We start from the raw sequence: 13,655 nt of genomic DNA on the forward strand, positions 1-13,655 counted from the left end.
CAGAAGAGGGTGAGAGCTTGGTGTTTATCCTTGAAAGGTGGCCTTTGGATTGATTTCATGAGTAGTTTTTCTAAAGATCCCAAAGTGGCAGACCTGTTAGTGTTATTGAAGATATCTCTCTTTCTAAGTATCTTAACCTCTCTATACCTCAGTGTTTTCATCTGTAAAACAAGAATAAGGATGGCACCTACCTTATTACAGTTGTTGTAATGTTAAGTGATAAGGAAGCTTAAATGACAAGATTTTAAAAACCTCTTGAAAGTATGTTTTATATTAGTGACATATTATTGATAATGTTAGTGACAATAAATATTAGGCATTAATAATTTTACATTCTTATCCATAGTCACAGCAACTTCCATGTGAATGTTCCGAGTTCCCAGTTACTGCTCAGCCATTGTTACCAAACTTCGTACTGTCATAGACTCCTGTGGTCTGTCTCCAAAGTACTTAGCCCACAGCTGTAACCCTTGTTTACTGAGTTCAACAGGTCTAATACAGCCTATTGCCAACAATTCTGCCCAAGCTATGTCCCCTCCTCTCTGTCCTCATTCACACCCCTCCTCTGCAGAGATGCACAACTGACACACAAGAATCCTATAACTATGGCTTTGTTCATGCTGTTTCCCAAACCTGGAATGCCCTTTTCTTTGCACGGACAAATCCTATGCATTCTTCAAGGCCTTCAATTCCATCCCTCTTACAACTTTATCTTCATGACCTAAAACATATCTCTATATCAGTTTAGTACTTAATTATAGCATCCTTATTTGTGTTTTCATAATAACTACTTAATGACTTATCCCATGTGCTAGACCCCATACAAGGTCAAAGTACAATTAATGCCTTCTGAAAACTATTATCTCTATTTTGCAGATGAGTTAAGTAAGAGAGAGTTTAAGTAATTTTCCTCAGGAGATGGAGCTTGAAGGTCATTACTTTCAAACTGGTAGTTACACAGTTTTTCCTGCATTTAATTACAGACTGTATGCACTCCTTTAATCTGTCAGCAATGTAACAAAAACAGTCTGGTCTTGTTTAATTTCTTATGTGGAATTTTTATAATGAAAAGTCACAAACTGTCATTCTATGGCCAAATCTGGCCACCAAGGTTGTTTTATTTGACTCATACAGTAACACATATATTTTTAAAGCAGACATTTTAAAACAGATGATTTTACATGAAAACCTAGATTCCTAGCTAAATTTGAATGAAATGAACTTAGATCAAATATTTTATTTTGAAAAAAAAAATTAAAGTACTAGAAGAAAACCTGAATTGGTATTTGTATACTCTTGGGACTATCAAAGGCCTTTCTAATAAATACATGAAGTCCAAAGGTCATAAACTTTTGACACAAGAATTATAAACATCTATATGGCAGAGAGAGTGAGAGAAAGAGACAAGAGGATGAAAAGGAGGAGACAGAAAAGGAGAAAAAAGAAAAGGAGGAGGAGAAGAAAAATTTGTCAAAAGATAAATTAGGAAACCAAATTTGCAATATGTATAGCAGACAAATGCTAAAGTATCTCTAATATCTAAGAACTTCATCAAAATTAATAAGAAAATTATTAAATTACCAATAGAAAAAGAACATAGATTTAGGAATTCACAGGAAAAAAAATATAAGTGGCCAAATAAACAAATGAAAAGATGTTTACTAACTTAACAGTTAAATAAAAAATAAGATACAATTCACTCATCACACTGGCAAATGTTAAAAAGATTAATAATACCCAGTATTGGCAAAAATATGAAGGGAATAGGTACTTTTGTACAGTGATGGGTTAGAAATAGAAAACACAGGGTATTTGACAATAGTTCTTAAAAATTTAAATATGCCTTTCCTTTGACTTGCACAGTTGCATTTCTAGATTTATTTTATACACATTGAAAAATGTTTCCATAAAAATATTTATTGTAGAATATTTGTTAGAATGAAAAATTTAAAACTAATTTAAATGTCCAAATCAATAGAAATGTTAGATAAATAAATTATTGTAGATCCATACAATGTAATACCAAGAACTCCCAGGAAAAAAATATTTAAAAAATGATGTAACATATTATTAAATGAAAAGTATGTGTGTACATAATCATCTTATTTAAAAATTTTTAAAAATGTTTATTTTTGAGAGAGAGACAGAGTGTGAGCTGGGGAGGGGCAGAGAGAGAGGACGACACAGAATCTGAAGCAGGCTCCAGGCTCTGAGCTGTTAGCACAGAGCCCAATGTGGGGCTGGAACTCATGAACTAGGAGATCATGGCCTGAGCCATAGTCGGATGCTTAACTGACTGAGCCACCCAGGCACCCCTATAATGATCTTATTTTAAAATAATTATATATTTATATGTAGGAGAAACCCAGGAAAGTATACACAAACCATTAACAGCAATTTTCTCTGGTGGGATTATTTTATACATTTGTCTGTTCAATTTTTAACTAGAGTATATTTCTTCTGTAAACTTTGGTCATCTGGGGGATAAAAAGCAATATACATATTTTATGGTTCCTTTAGTTTCTGCTTCCTCCTTATTTCTCTCTAGAAAGTCATTCTAGGAAGCTAGTATCTTGGGCTATCTGAAGAAGAGATTTTTTTTAAATTTTCTCTAATTCCCCCTCCATCCAAGGACCCCATGCACTTAACACATTTACAATCAAGCAAATAAGTGGGAAGAGGCTGTCTCCAGTCCTATATATGCTCAATCTTTACTTAGGCTTAAGAAGAATACAATTTAGTAGTGTGTTCTTCAGAGACAAGGACAGTGCATGTGTGCAGCCTCAGGCAAATTGCTTAATGGTTCTTAACTTCAGTTTCCCTCTCCATAAACCAGTCACAATAATATCTAATTATTAGAATGGCTATAGGGATTGAATGAGAATATAAATGCCTGACATATGGTAATTACTTGTTAAGTAGTTGTTATCATCACTATTGTTATCAACCATGCCTGTTAGGTTAGGACTGTACATTTTACTTAGTTCAGTTTTAGATATAAATGGGTCCCTAATAAATATCTCTGGACAGTTATGGCCACATGGTTCCAAATTATTTCTGTTCATGTCAGTTTGAATGAATAGTGAGTCTTGTTATGTTTTTCAATTTGGACTCTGCTTTTAGAAGTTGACCCTAAGAAATATTGACCTTGTTCATTCAATCTAAGACTTACATAAAATTCTAGAATTGTCCAGAACTGACTAGCAGTACCCTGGGAATGAAGGGATAAAATATAGAAATGCACAGGTGAATTTCTCTGCAGGCAGAGCAGGGAAGGGGGTAGAGAGGAAGAGACTGTTTGCATAAACCCCAACCCAATCTTCCTTTCAGTTTGCTCATCTTGATTTCGCTAAAGATAAAAACTAGACCTGTCTTTCCTTACTACCCCTCCCCACCCCAAATTAAAACACAATCTTTTTAGGTTTGAAATCTTAGAAAGTGTTTGTAATTTGATCATTTTTGCCAAAGAACCTCAAAGAAAGATACAAGCAGTCCTAACTTAACAAGTCTCTTAAGAATTTGATTTAAAAAAATCTGTTCATGATTGTGTGCATGAGACACACCATCATGCGTGACTAAAAAGGATATGTTACAGGGAAAAAAGATTGTTTTTGAGTATGGGCAGGGGATTCCTGATACGATCAAACGTTGGGTTTGTGATTTAAGAAGGAATTTCATTTCCTCCACAGTGAATTTTCTTACCTTTGTTGATTGCTTTTCATCTTAATGGCATTGAAAATTGTGCTTTTAAAAAAAAATAAAATTCTGAATGTGGAAAAACAAATTGCTTGCTCATTCTCATTTTCAGTGATGGAAGGTATGACTGCAGTCATTGTGGTGCACACACCTCTCTTACTTTCAGTTTTTCCCTTGTTAAGATATGGAAAGTAATAAAGATGGTAATTTGAATAAAGGTGGGAAGACCAAGTCTTGGGCAAATTTCTCCATTGCTTTGCTTATATTACCAAGTTGATGTGAATAAAAACTCCAGATTTTTAAGGTAAAATTAATGCCAGGATTTCAGCATTTCTTTCCATTATATCAACTCTAATCAACCTCCATCTTTCCCTCCTCAGAAGGGGAAATACATACCAATGTTTGATACAATGCTTTGTTACTTGTTAAAAATTTCCATTTTTTTCAAGGCTTTAACTTTTATAAAACTTCGCATCATCATGATCCTGTCAAAAACTGAGAGCTATGAACGCACTGTGAGTAGTACTTCAAGGCCAAAATTCACATTTGATTTGAAGGAAACATTTTTTACATGCATCTCAAAGTTATTACACAAAAAATAATGTTTGTTCCTTAATTCATAATGCACAGTGGGACCCTCTAGCTTAGTCCTTGCCATTCATAAATGAAGCATCAGTGTGTGACATAGCTTGAAAAGACTAGGCAGCATGCATAGACACACACAGTGTTGGGGTGAACTGTGGCTTCTGTTTCCCAGTGCTCCTACTTCTCCACTAACAAGGAGGAAGCTTTGGGAGTGGAAGCTGAGGACAGGAGAAAAGTGGGTATTTGCTAAAGTCCTGGCTGGGAAGAGAGTATATCTCTGTCAGCCTAAAAAACCTGACCTGGAACAGGGAATCGGTCTGGGAGGGCTGGGCACACAGGGAGGGCTAAGTTTTGGAGATGGATTCAAATCAAAGAGCCAGGAATCACAGGGCAAGAACTGGCAAGTAGAACCAGCCAGAGAGGAGGCAATCCAGATTAATTCCAAAAACCTGTGTGGGATGGGTCCAGCTTATTAAAGAGACCAGGGTAGGTCAAACAAACATATTAACTTATAATTTTAAAACCCAGAATTATTTAATATTTTAGAAATTAAAGTTAAAGGTATACATCTGCAATCTCACTGACTTACAGTGGACAATAATTTTAAAACTAACAAAAAAATTGTTTTTTAATATTGATTTATTTTTTGAGAGAGACAGAGCAGAGGGGCAGGGGCAGAGAGAGAAGGAGACACAGAAACCGAAGCAAGGCTCCAGGCTCTGAGTTGTTAGCACAGAACCCAATGAGGGGCTTGAACTCACAAATTGCAAGATCATGACCTGAGCGGAAGTCAGATGCCTAACTGACTGAGCTACCAAGATGCCCCAAAACCAACAAATATTGAAATTAGTGAGCCCTCTCTCTGTTAGTAAAACTAACAACAAGTAGGTAAGCCCTTTCTTAAAGCTCTCATAAAGCTCTAATTTTAGCCACTAATTACTTTAGCTTCACCTGCAATTCATCAATAAGTCCAATATCTAAGTCTTGAGCCCTTCCCAGTTCCTCAACCCAACCCACATGAATCACCATGAAAGCTAGGTGCCTACTCAGTTCAGAAAGGTCCATCTTGACTCTTAAGCACCAGGTAGAAGAAACTCTTGCTTTAGTTGCTGCTGTGGGTTCCACAGAGGCCAATGGACACTGCCTCCTGGTGAAATGATGTTCTTGCTGTCCTAGAGCATGCCCAGGCTGAAGTGCTGCCACACTGGGCTCTAAGGAGAGAGCCAGCCAGTCCACATGTCCACAGTCTTTGTTCTAAAGGCTGAGTTCTAGGCCAGAGGGGTTCCCTGGGGAGGCCTTCCAGCCTCAGCTATGTGGTATAGATCTCCCTGCCCCATGAACCCTTCAGACCAGGTTCCACAACCCATATGGTATGCTTTCCACTGGAACCTGTCATCCTTTCAAACTGCAGGAGAATCTCAATTAGAACCATCCTGATTCATCAGGAAGGTTCTAATTAACTGAGGGTTTTTTTTTTAATCTTTTTAAATGTTTATTTATTTTTGAGAGAGAGACAGACAGAGCATGAGCAGGGGAGAGGCAAGAGAGAGACGGAGACACAGAATGTGACGCAGGCTCCAGGCTGTCAGCTCAGAGCCTGACAAGAGGCTTGAACTCATGAGCTGTGAGATCATGACTTGAGCTGAAGTTGGATGCTTAACTGACTGAGCCACAGAGGTGCCTCTAATTAACTGAGCTTTATTTAAAAGGCTTTCCACCCCCTTTTTCTCCCAGGAGGTTGCTTGGCATCTATGCAAATCTGTCTGCCTCTTTTCCAGCAGCCATGCACATCAAAAGGTTTTAAGAGAGGTCTTATGATCAGGCCATATTGAGATTCTGTTTCACCCTTCTCCTGGGGCAATGGGTATCTGTGTGCCTTTTGCCTACATTACTATGTGGCATCACTCACATGACTATCTTGAAAAAGAAGACCTGGAGTGCTTGCTTATAAGTCCTGGCAACTTCAAGTACTGGCTGGAATTCTTAACATTTCTATCCCATAGCACTTTGTTATATTTGGAACCACAAATCTAAATTCATGGAAAATAGAGTGGGTTGGATAGCTTATGCCACATTCATCTTAGAATGCAGGGATATCTGGGCAAATCTAGAAGGTCAGCAAGGGTGGCCCACAATGGGCTTATTTGACCAAAGGACTGAAGAACCTTTCAGGAAAGAAAAAAATTTATTCAAACAATCACAAGTGTCCACATCTCAAGTTTAGTTCAAGAACAAAGGATCGAGGTGGGCAGTGGGGAAGGAAGAAAGTCAAGGGAGGAAGTAGACCAAGGTGTTTACTACTCAGATTGTCTAGGGGTTACAGCAGGAGCTACAATAAAGTATGAAAAACTAAAGAGTTGTTTCACTAACCTTTATAGACCTTAAGAAACCCAAGGCTGTGCTTTTCAGAGGAAAATCAGGAGAAGGGAGTTTTGTCAGAAGCAATACATTATTGGCAGCTTCAGGATATCATCACAGTGAGATGAAGAAGAGAGCAGGTATGGTAAGTGCTAGGTGGGAGCAGAGTGAGTTAGCAAACACTAGTGACCTCCCACCAGCCTTTTCAGAATTAGCTGGGAGGGATATCTGCAAAGCAGGTAGAAGCAAAGCAAGAAAAATACTGTTTGGAGACTGTTACTGTGCCTCTGCTTGTACCACAGAGTTGGGGCTGGTGACACAAAGCCTAAAATATAATTGAAGCTTCAATGTTTGTTCCATGGAACCTCACCAGTTCTTCTGCATTCCAGTGGTTTTCTACAGACAAAAATGTTTCAAAAACGATTTGACAAGAACCCTTCTTAATGGTAGCAGCTCCTGGGGGCTGCAGGGAGAAGAAATCAATTTGAACAATGGGCTTATATTGTTGGGTAAGAATCAACTGTTAGGAACTGAATGATGAAGATTGCTTTGTGTTGTCAGTGGTAATACGTATTCGTGCCTGAGGCTCAAAGTTCTAACAGGTGCTCTCTGTCCTGAAATTTTTTACTACTTAGAAATGTCAAACTTTAGGAATATCTGCTTGCAAATTTCTTTTGAATAGAACTTGTACATCAAATTCTGACCTTACATGATTTCATTGCTTATAATTTAAACCAAAGGTAACTGTCTCTCTGTGTTAACCCCAATATTTTATTTTCCTTTTTCACGAGTTTTGATTTTTTTGCCTTTTAATTGAATAAACTTTCAGAAGATTCTTTTTCTTTATCTTATTTCTCTTTTATCTTTCTTTCATAAGAGGAGAAGAGAAACAAACAGGAGAGTATCAGTTATGAGGATACTCCATGTTTGATAAAGGGAAAGCTGAGACTTTTTCTCCCACGGACAGAATAGTGTTTATTGTTATTTTAAAGGTGATGCTGCTTTTGTCAAAAATTCAAAAAATATAGAAAGACATAAAGAAAAAGTAAAAATTATTTTGAAATCACACTATTCAGAAGAGAACCAGTATTAATGTTCCGGTATAGAATTTACATGTTGTCTCTCCATGTATATACAGACAGACAGAAAAAAAGACAGGGAGAGAGAAAATGTATGCAAGAGCCTTTCTAGGTCCTTTGAGAAAAGCCTGGTACCACCCTTTGAACCAGTGCCTTAATGTTGTCACCTAGGGAAGAAAGACAGATAAGCAAACCCCGTGTTTCAAAATTACCCATAACATAGCAGCTCCACAGATCAAATTAACCACACAGGACAGCCCTAAAGATCACTCAGGAAAATTGCTAGAACCACACTGTTATCTTGTTTCCAGAGCGTTACAGAACGTCTATGAGGAAACTCATAAACTATAAAGCATTGTCTTTGACGTACATAATCATCTGATAGAGGCCACAACTCTTGAGTGGCTCAAAATACCACAAAAGTGGGTGGGGAGTGCTTCTACTCAGGGAGAGTCCTTTAACCTCATTTCCCTGTATCTGATACTGCAGAAAGTCCAAGTAGTTTTAGTTCACCTTTATAATTGGAGAAGGCATTCCAGAAGGACTCTAACAAAACGTTTGGAATCCATTAGTTGCTGCTTCGCACCCAGGATAAACTTTCTTTCTTTCTTTTTTCTCTTTTCTCTTTTTCTTTTTGTTCTTTTCTTTTCTTTTCTTTCCTTTTTTCTTTTCCTTCTTTTCTTTTTTCTTTTCTTTCTTTCTTTTCTTTCTTTCTTTCTTTCTTTCTTTCTTTCTTTCCTTTCTTTCTTTCTTTCTTTCTTTCTTTCTTTCTTTCTTTCTTTCTTTCTTTCTCTTTCCCAAGTTTTTATTTAAATTCTAGTTAACATATATGGTAAAATTGGTTTCTGGTGTAGAACTTAGTGATTCAACACATACATATTAAAAAATCCAGAGCTCATCACAAGTGCCCTCCTTAATACCCATTGCACATTTAGCCCATCCTCTGCACACCTTCTCTCCATCAACCCTCGGTTTGTTCTTTATAGTCCCTTATGGTTTGCTTCTTTGTCTCTTTTTGTCCTTCCCATATGTTCATCTGTTTTGTTTCTTAAATTCCACATATGAGTGAAATCATATGGTATTAGTCTTTCTTTGATTTATTTCACTTAGCATAATACACTCTAGCTCCATCCACATCGTTGCAAATGGCAAGATTTCATTCTTTTTCTCCTTTTTTAAGATTTCATTCTTTTTGATAGCTCAGTCAGTAATAGTCCATGTATATATATGCCACATCTTCTTTATCCACTCATCAGTCAATGGACTTTTGGGCTCTTTCCATAGTTTGGCTATTGTTGATAATGCTGCTATAAACATCAGGGTGCATGTGCCCCTTCAAACTGTATTTTTGTATCCTTGGGGTAAATGCCAGAAGTGCAATTGCTGGATCATAGGGTAGTTCTGTTTTTAATTTTGGGGGGACCAAAAATTACTCTTCTCCAGAGTAGCTGTACTAGTTTGCATTCCCACCAACAGTGTAAAAGTGTTCCCCTTACTCTGTATCTTTACCAGTCTCTTGTTTTCCTGTGTTGCTAATTTTTGCTATTCTGACAGGTGTAAACTGGGTTACTTTCATCAAAGCAAGAATTTAAAAACAACATAACCTGATATAAAACAAAAATTTTTATTAACAGGGAAAGAGGACTGATGCTGGTATAATCCCTCACATGGTTTTCAGTATAGGAGTGGTGTTCCCTCTCAGTGAGAGAGTAGAAAGAGTTGGACTTTGGAGTCACATAGTTCTGAGTCAAATGCCACTCACTTAAGGGTGTATATTATATATCACATGCAATATTTGGGACATATTTACACTAAAGAATAATTTATTGTTTATCTGAAATGCAATTTTGACTGTGCATCCTGTATTTTTATTTGCTAAATCTGGCATCCCTACACTCACTCCATGTATGACCACATACAAGTTACTTTATTTCTCAGAATCTCCAGCTCTACATATGTAAGGTGTGAGAAAACAATAACTAATTCTTAGGTGACTGAAAAGCACCTAGAATTCACTCATTAGATATTACTGAGTGTCTACTATGACAAGGGCTCTGGCATAGGCCAGGGAAATAGAGGCTGTCCTGCTGAAGATTATACTAAACGGTTAACTGCACCATTGGTTACTTCCTTAAACTGAGATTAGCACAACAGAAAAGCACAGGATGTTATGAGATAGAGACCCATACCCTGTAACTGGTCACAGGAGCCTTTCTTAAAGAAATGACACTTGGGGGCGCCTGGGTGGCTCAGTCGTTGAGCGTCCGACTTCGGCTCAGGTCATGATCTCACAGCTCGTGAGTTCAAGCCCCACGTCGGGCTCTGTGCTGACAGCTCAGAGCCTGGAGCCTGCTTCTGCTTCTGTGTCTCCCTCTCTCTCTGCACCTAACCCACTCACATTCTGTCTCTCTCTCTCTCAAAAATAAATAAACATTAAAAAAATTAAAAAAAAAAAAAGAAATGACTCTTGAATGTGGATGTATATATTCATAGATGTGTACTTGCAGTACTTGAAACTCAAAACACCTCTTTCTCTCAAACCTGTCTTTTGTCCTAAGTCCTTATACTTCAGTTAAAAGGACAGAATTCATAGGTTGCCCACTACACAAACCTGAGAGTCATTCTGAACTCATTCCTGACACTCATTTTCTATATCAATTCAATTATTAGTTTTTCTTCCAAACATTCCTCAAACCTGTACCTTGTTCTCCATCTGTACACCCCACTTCCCTCACTGTCTCTTGCATGGCTATTTTGATAGCTTCCTAACCAGTTAATATACTGCTAGTTCTGCTACCTTAAAACTTGTATTTTACACATGAAGTAGAAAATTCTATTATATTTCTCTACTTAAAACATTTTAGTGACTTCCTTTTACCAAAAGCCCACGATTCCCTTCACTTTTCCCTTTATAGCATCTTTAAGAGTCATTCTTGAGTAGCCAATAACCTAATCAGGGAACCAGGGATGTGTTTTAGAGCCAAGGATACTATATACCTCTCCCAAAATAGATAGCACTGAGAGCCTGCTAGGACACCACAGCAAGTGAAGGATCTAGGAAAACACATGGCTGCTTTTGGGTATTGCTAACAATAATATGCTTGGAAAAAACCCAAAAACAAACAAACTAAAACAAATAAAAAAAAACACAAACAAACAAAAAACCCTATAAAAATTCTGCCCTTCCAAACAATCAGTGCCTATTTTACCTTAAGCCTTTTGCCAAAACCTGAAGTGTCTGGAAAAGAGGAGCACAGGGAGTCCTGGATACATATAAAATGCTGTCACCACTTAGCTTCTTTGTATCTGAACACTTCCTACTACCTAATCTTCATTGCCTGGGAAGCCACATCTGTTCATGAGTTGTATTTGGGTCTCTGGTGTTGACTTTCTACATGTATATGACTTCTATATATATGAATGCCCAGTATCCATCAAAAAGTGAAAATATGTATCATATTCCTTCAAGCGCCAGTTGTGAAAAACCATTAGCCAGTTCCCTAGACTCAGAAATCTAGAGTAATTTTTTTTATTTCGGTTTGCCTTAGAACAGAACCACCAGTGTGGGAGGGGAGAGTTCCGTGACAGGATTTAGGAAGCAGGCTCAGAACGGAAGTTCATATGGAGGAGAGTGATGCTCTGTTCTAACAGTGAAGAGAGTAGGAACTGGAGGCAACAGAAGACAATTAGCTCCTACTTGCTGCCTTGGTTCCAAGTAGGTCTGAGATTCCAAGGCGTCATCAGGAGGGCTTCAGTTTTTTCTTTGTTCAGAGTAGGACGAGTCTGAGAATGGTGGAGGTGGGGGAAGTAGATCCTCTAGTCTTGCCCTATTCTGCATCCAGCTCCTAGATGCTGTGGGAACAAAGCAGGACTTAATGAAGGCCAAAATGAAGTCCCTTTTGCTATAATCCTTTCTACCTCTACTATAGCCTCTTCACACCCTCTGTCCAGTGAGTTATAAGAGATGAAGAGGGAAGATAAGAGAGTTGAAGCAAAGAACAGGACAACTCTTGAGGCTTAGGCAAGGAGACAAAGTCATCTCCACAGTCTGCCAGAGCTTGCCAATCCAAAATGGCAAAGGCCACTTTGGGAGACAGAAGAAGAAAGATAGATTCAAGGAATCCCTTATTCCTCACATGGACACTGTGAAGAAGTTATGAGAATAGATCATACAGGCTATTTGTGGGTAACAAAAAAACAGGTCAACCACAATTTCCTGCAGCCTCAATTGTGATTCAATTCACCAAACCAACTGGGGTCTTTTGGATAGAAACCCAGGAAGTTGGGCTAAAAACCTGAAACAAGGGGCTATGGATAGCACTGGGTCTCCCATGTCTAGGAGAGTTGCTACAAGTAGACAGCCTGAAGCATTCCTACAGAACAGGGTAGCTGATTGGACATATTTAGATCCTTATGCCTATCATCACCTATTAACTCATTTCCATATGCTGGAAGAAAGTAAATTACTCTGCACTGAAGTCTAAATGCTTACATACATTATCCAGTTTGCAGTGTGCAGAAGATAAGATGTTTGCTTTATGCAGACCCATTCTCTTTGGACACCCACCAGTCAGGCGTTGCCATGGGTCATGAATTCTGACTAATTATATGGGTCACCATTCCCCCTTCTGGATTAAAATATAAACTTGATAACTGAAATTGCAGCAGCCATTTTGTCTCACCCTGAGATGAGAGACATATATAAAAAGACAGATAATCATAGATGATAACCTTGATATTGTCATGTTACTGAGCCAATACAAGTAAATACATATGTCAAGATTTCTTATGTGACACAAATACAAGTCTATTTGCTTAAGCCACTACTTTGGGGTTATTTTACTTTCAACCTTAAAGACTTCCTAAATGATACAGGGAGTCCAGAATTATTCAAGTGTTGGCTGATGACAAGAGAAAGTATAAAAACCATATGATCATTTCCGTAGATGAGAAAAAAACATCTGACAAAGTACAACATCCATTCTTGATAAAAACAAAAAACAAAAAACAACAAACCCTCAAGAAAGTAGGTTTGGAGGGAGCATACCTCAACATAATAAAGGCCATATATGAAAAACCCACAGCTAATATCCTAAATGGGGAACAACCAAGAGCTTTTTCTCTACTGTCAGGAACAAGACAGAGATGTCTGCCTTCACCACTGTTATTTAACTTAGTACTAAAGTCCTAGCCACAGCAATCAGATAGAGAAAAGAAATAAAAGGTATCCAAATTGGCAAGGAAGAAGTAAAGCTTTCACTATTTGCAAATGGCATGATACTATATATCGAAAACCCTAAAGACTCCACCAGAAAATATTAGAATTGATAAATGAATTCACTAAGGTCACAGGACACAAAATCAATATACAGAAATCCTTTGCATTTCTATGTACTAGTAGTGAGGTAGCAGAAAGACAAATTAAGAAAATAATCCTAGGTACAAATGCATCAAAAATAAGCAAATACCTCAGAATAAATTTAACCAAGGACGTAAAAGACCTATACTCTGAAAACTATAAAACAATGATGAAAGAAATTTAAGAACTCACAAGCAAATGGAAAGATATTCCATGTTCATGGATTAGAAGAATAAATATTGTTAAAATGTCCATACTACCCAAAGCGATCTACAGATTCAATGCAATTCCTATAAAAATACCAACATCATTTTTAACAGAACTGGAAACTCTCCAGTTTCCAAAGGAATAAAAGCTGAACCACTTTCTTACACCATACACAAAAACAAACTCAAAATGGATTAAAGATCTAAATGTGAGACCTGAAACCATAAAAATCCTAGAAAAGAGCACAGGCGGTTTTTCACACATGGCCTTTATTTTCTCTGACATCAGCTATGACATCTTTCTAGATATGTCTCCTGAGGCAAGGGAAACAAAAGCAAACATAAACTATTGGTATTACATTAAAATAAAAG

General features: G+C 37.6%; 1 protein-coding gene across 3 annotated transcripts in view; it reads right to left on the bottom strand.

The window, feature by feature from the left end:
- Window positions 1–11,231: 11,231 nt before the first annotated feature.
- ADAD1 (adenosine deaminase domain containing 1) overlaps window positions 11,232–13,655 on the bottom strand; it is a 103,709-nt gene continuing 101,285 nt past the window's right edge. For all 3 annotated transcript variants that reach the window (XM_045468387.1, XM_045468364.1, XM_045468373.1), the window contains one exon: window positions 11,232–11,570. In XM_045468387.1, the coding sequence (XP_045324343.1) occupies window positions 11,535–11,570 (36 nt within the window). In that variant the 3' untranslated portion in view covers window positions 11,232–11,534. The remainder of the gene's footprint in view (window positions 11,571–13,655) is intronic.

Source organism: Leopardus geoffroyi, chromosome B1 (genome assembly GCF_018350155.1).
Source record: "Leopardus geoffroyi isolate Oge1 chromosome B1, O.geoffroyi_Oge1_pat1.0, whole genome shotgun sequence".
Classification (NCBI taxonomy): domain Eukaryota; kingdom Metazoa; phylum Chordata; class Mammalia; order Carnivora; family Felidae; genus Leopardus; species Leopardus geoffroyi.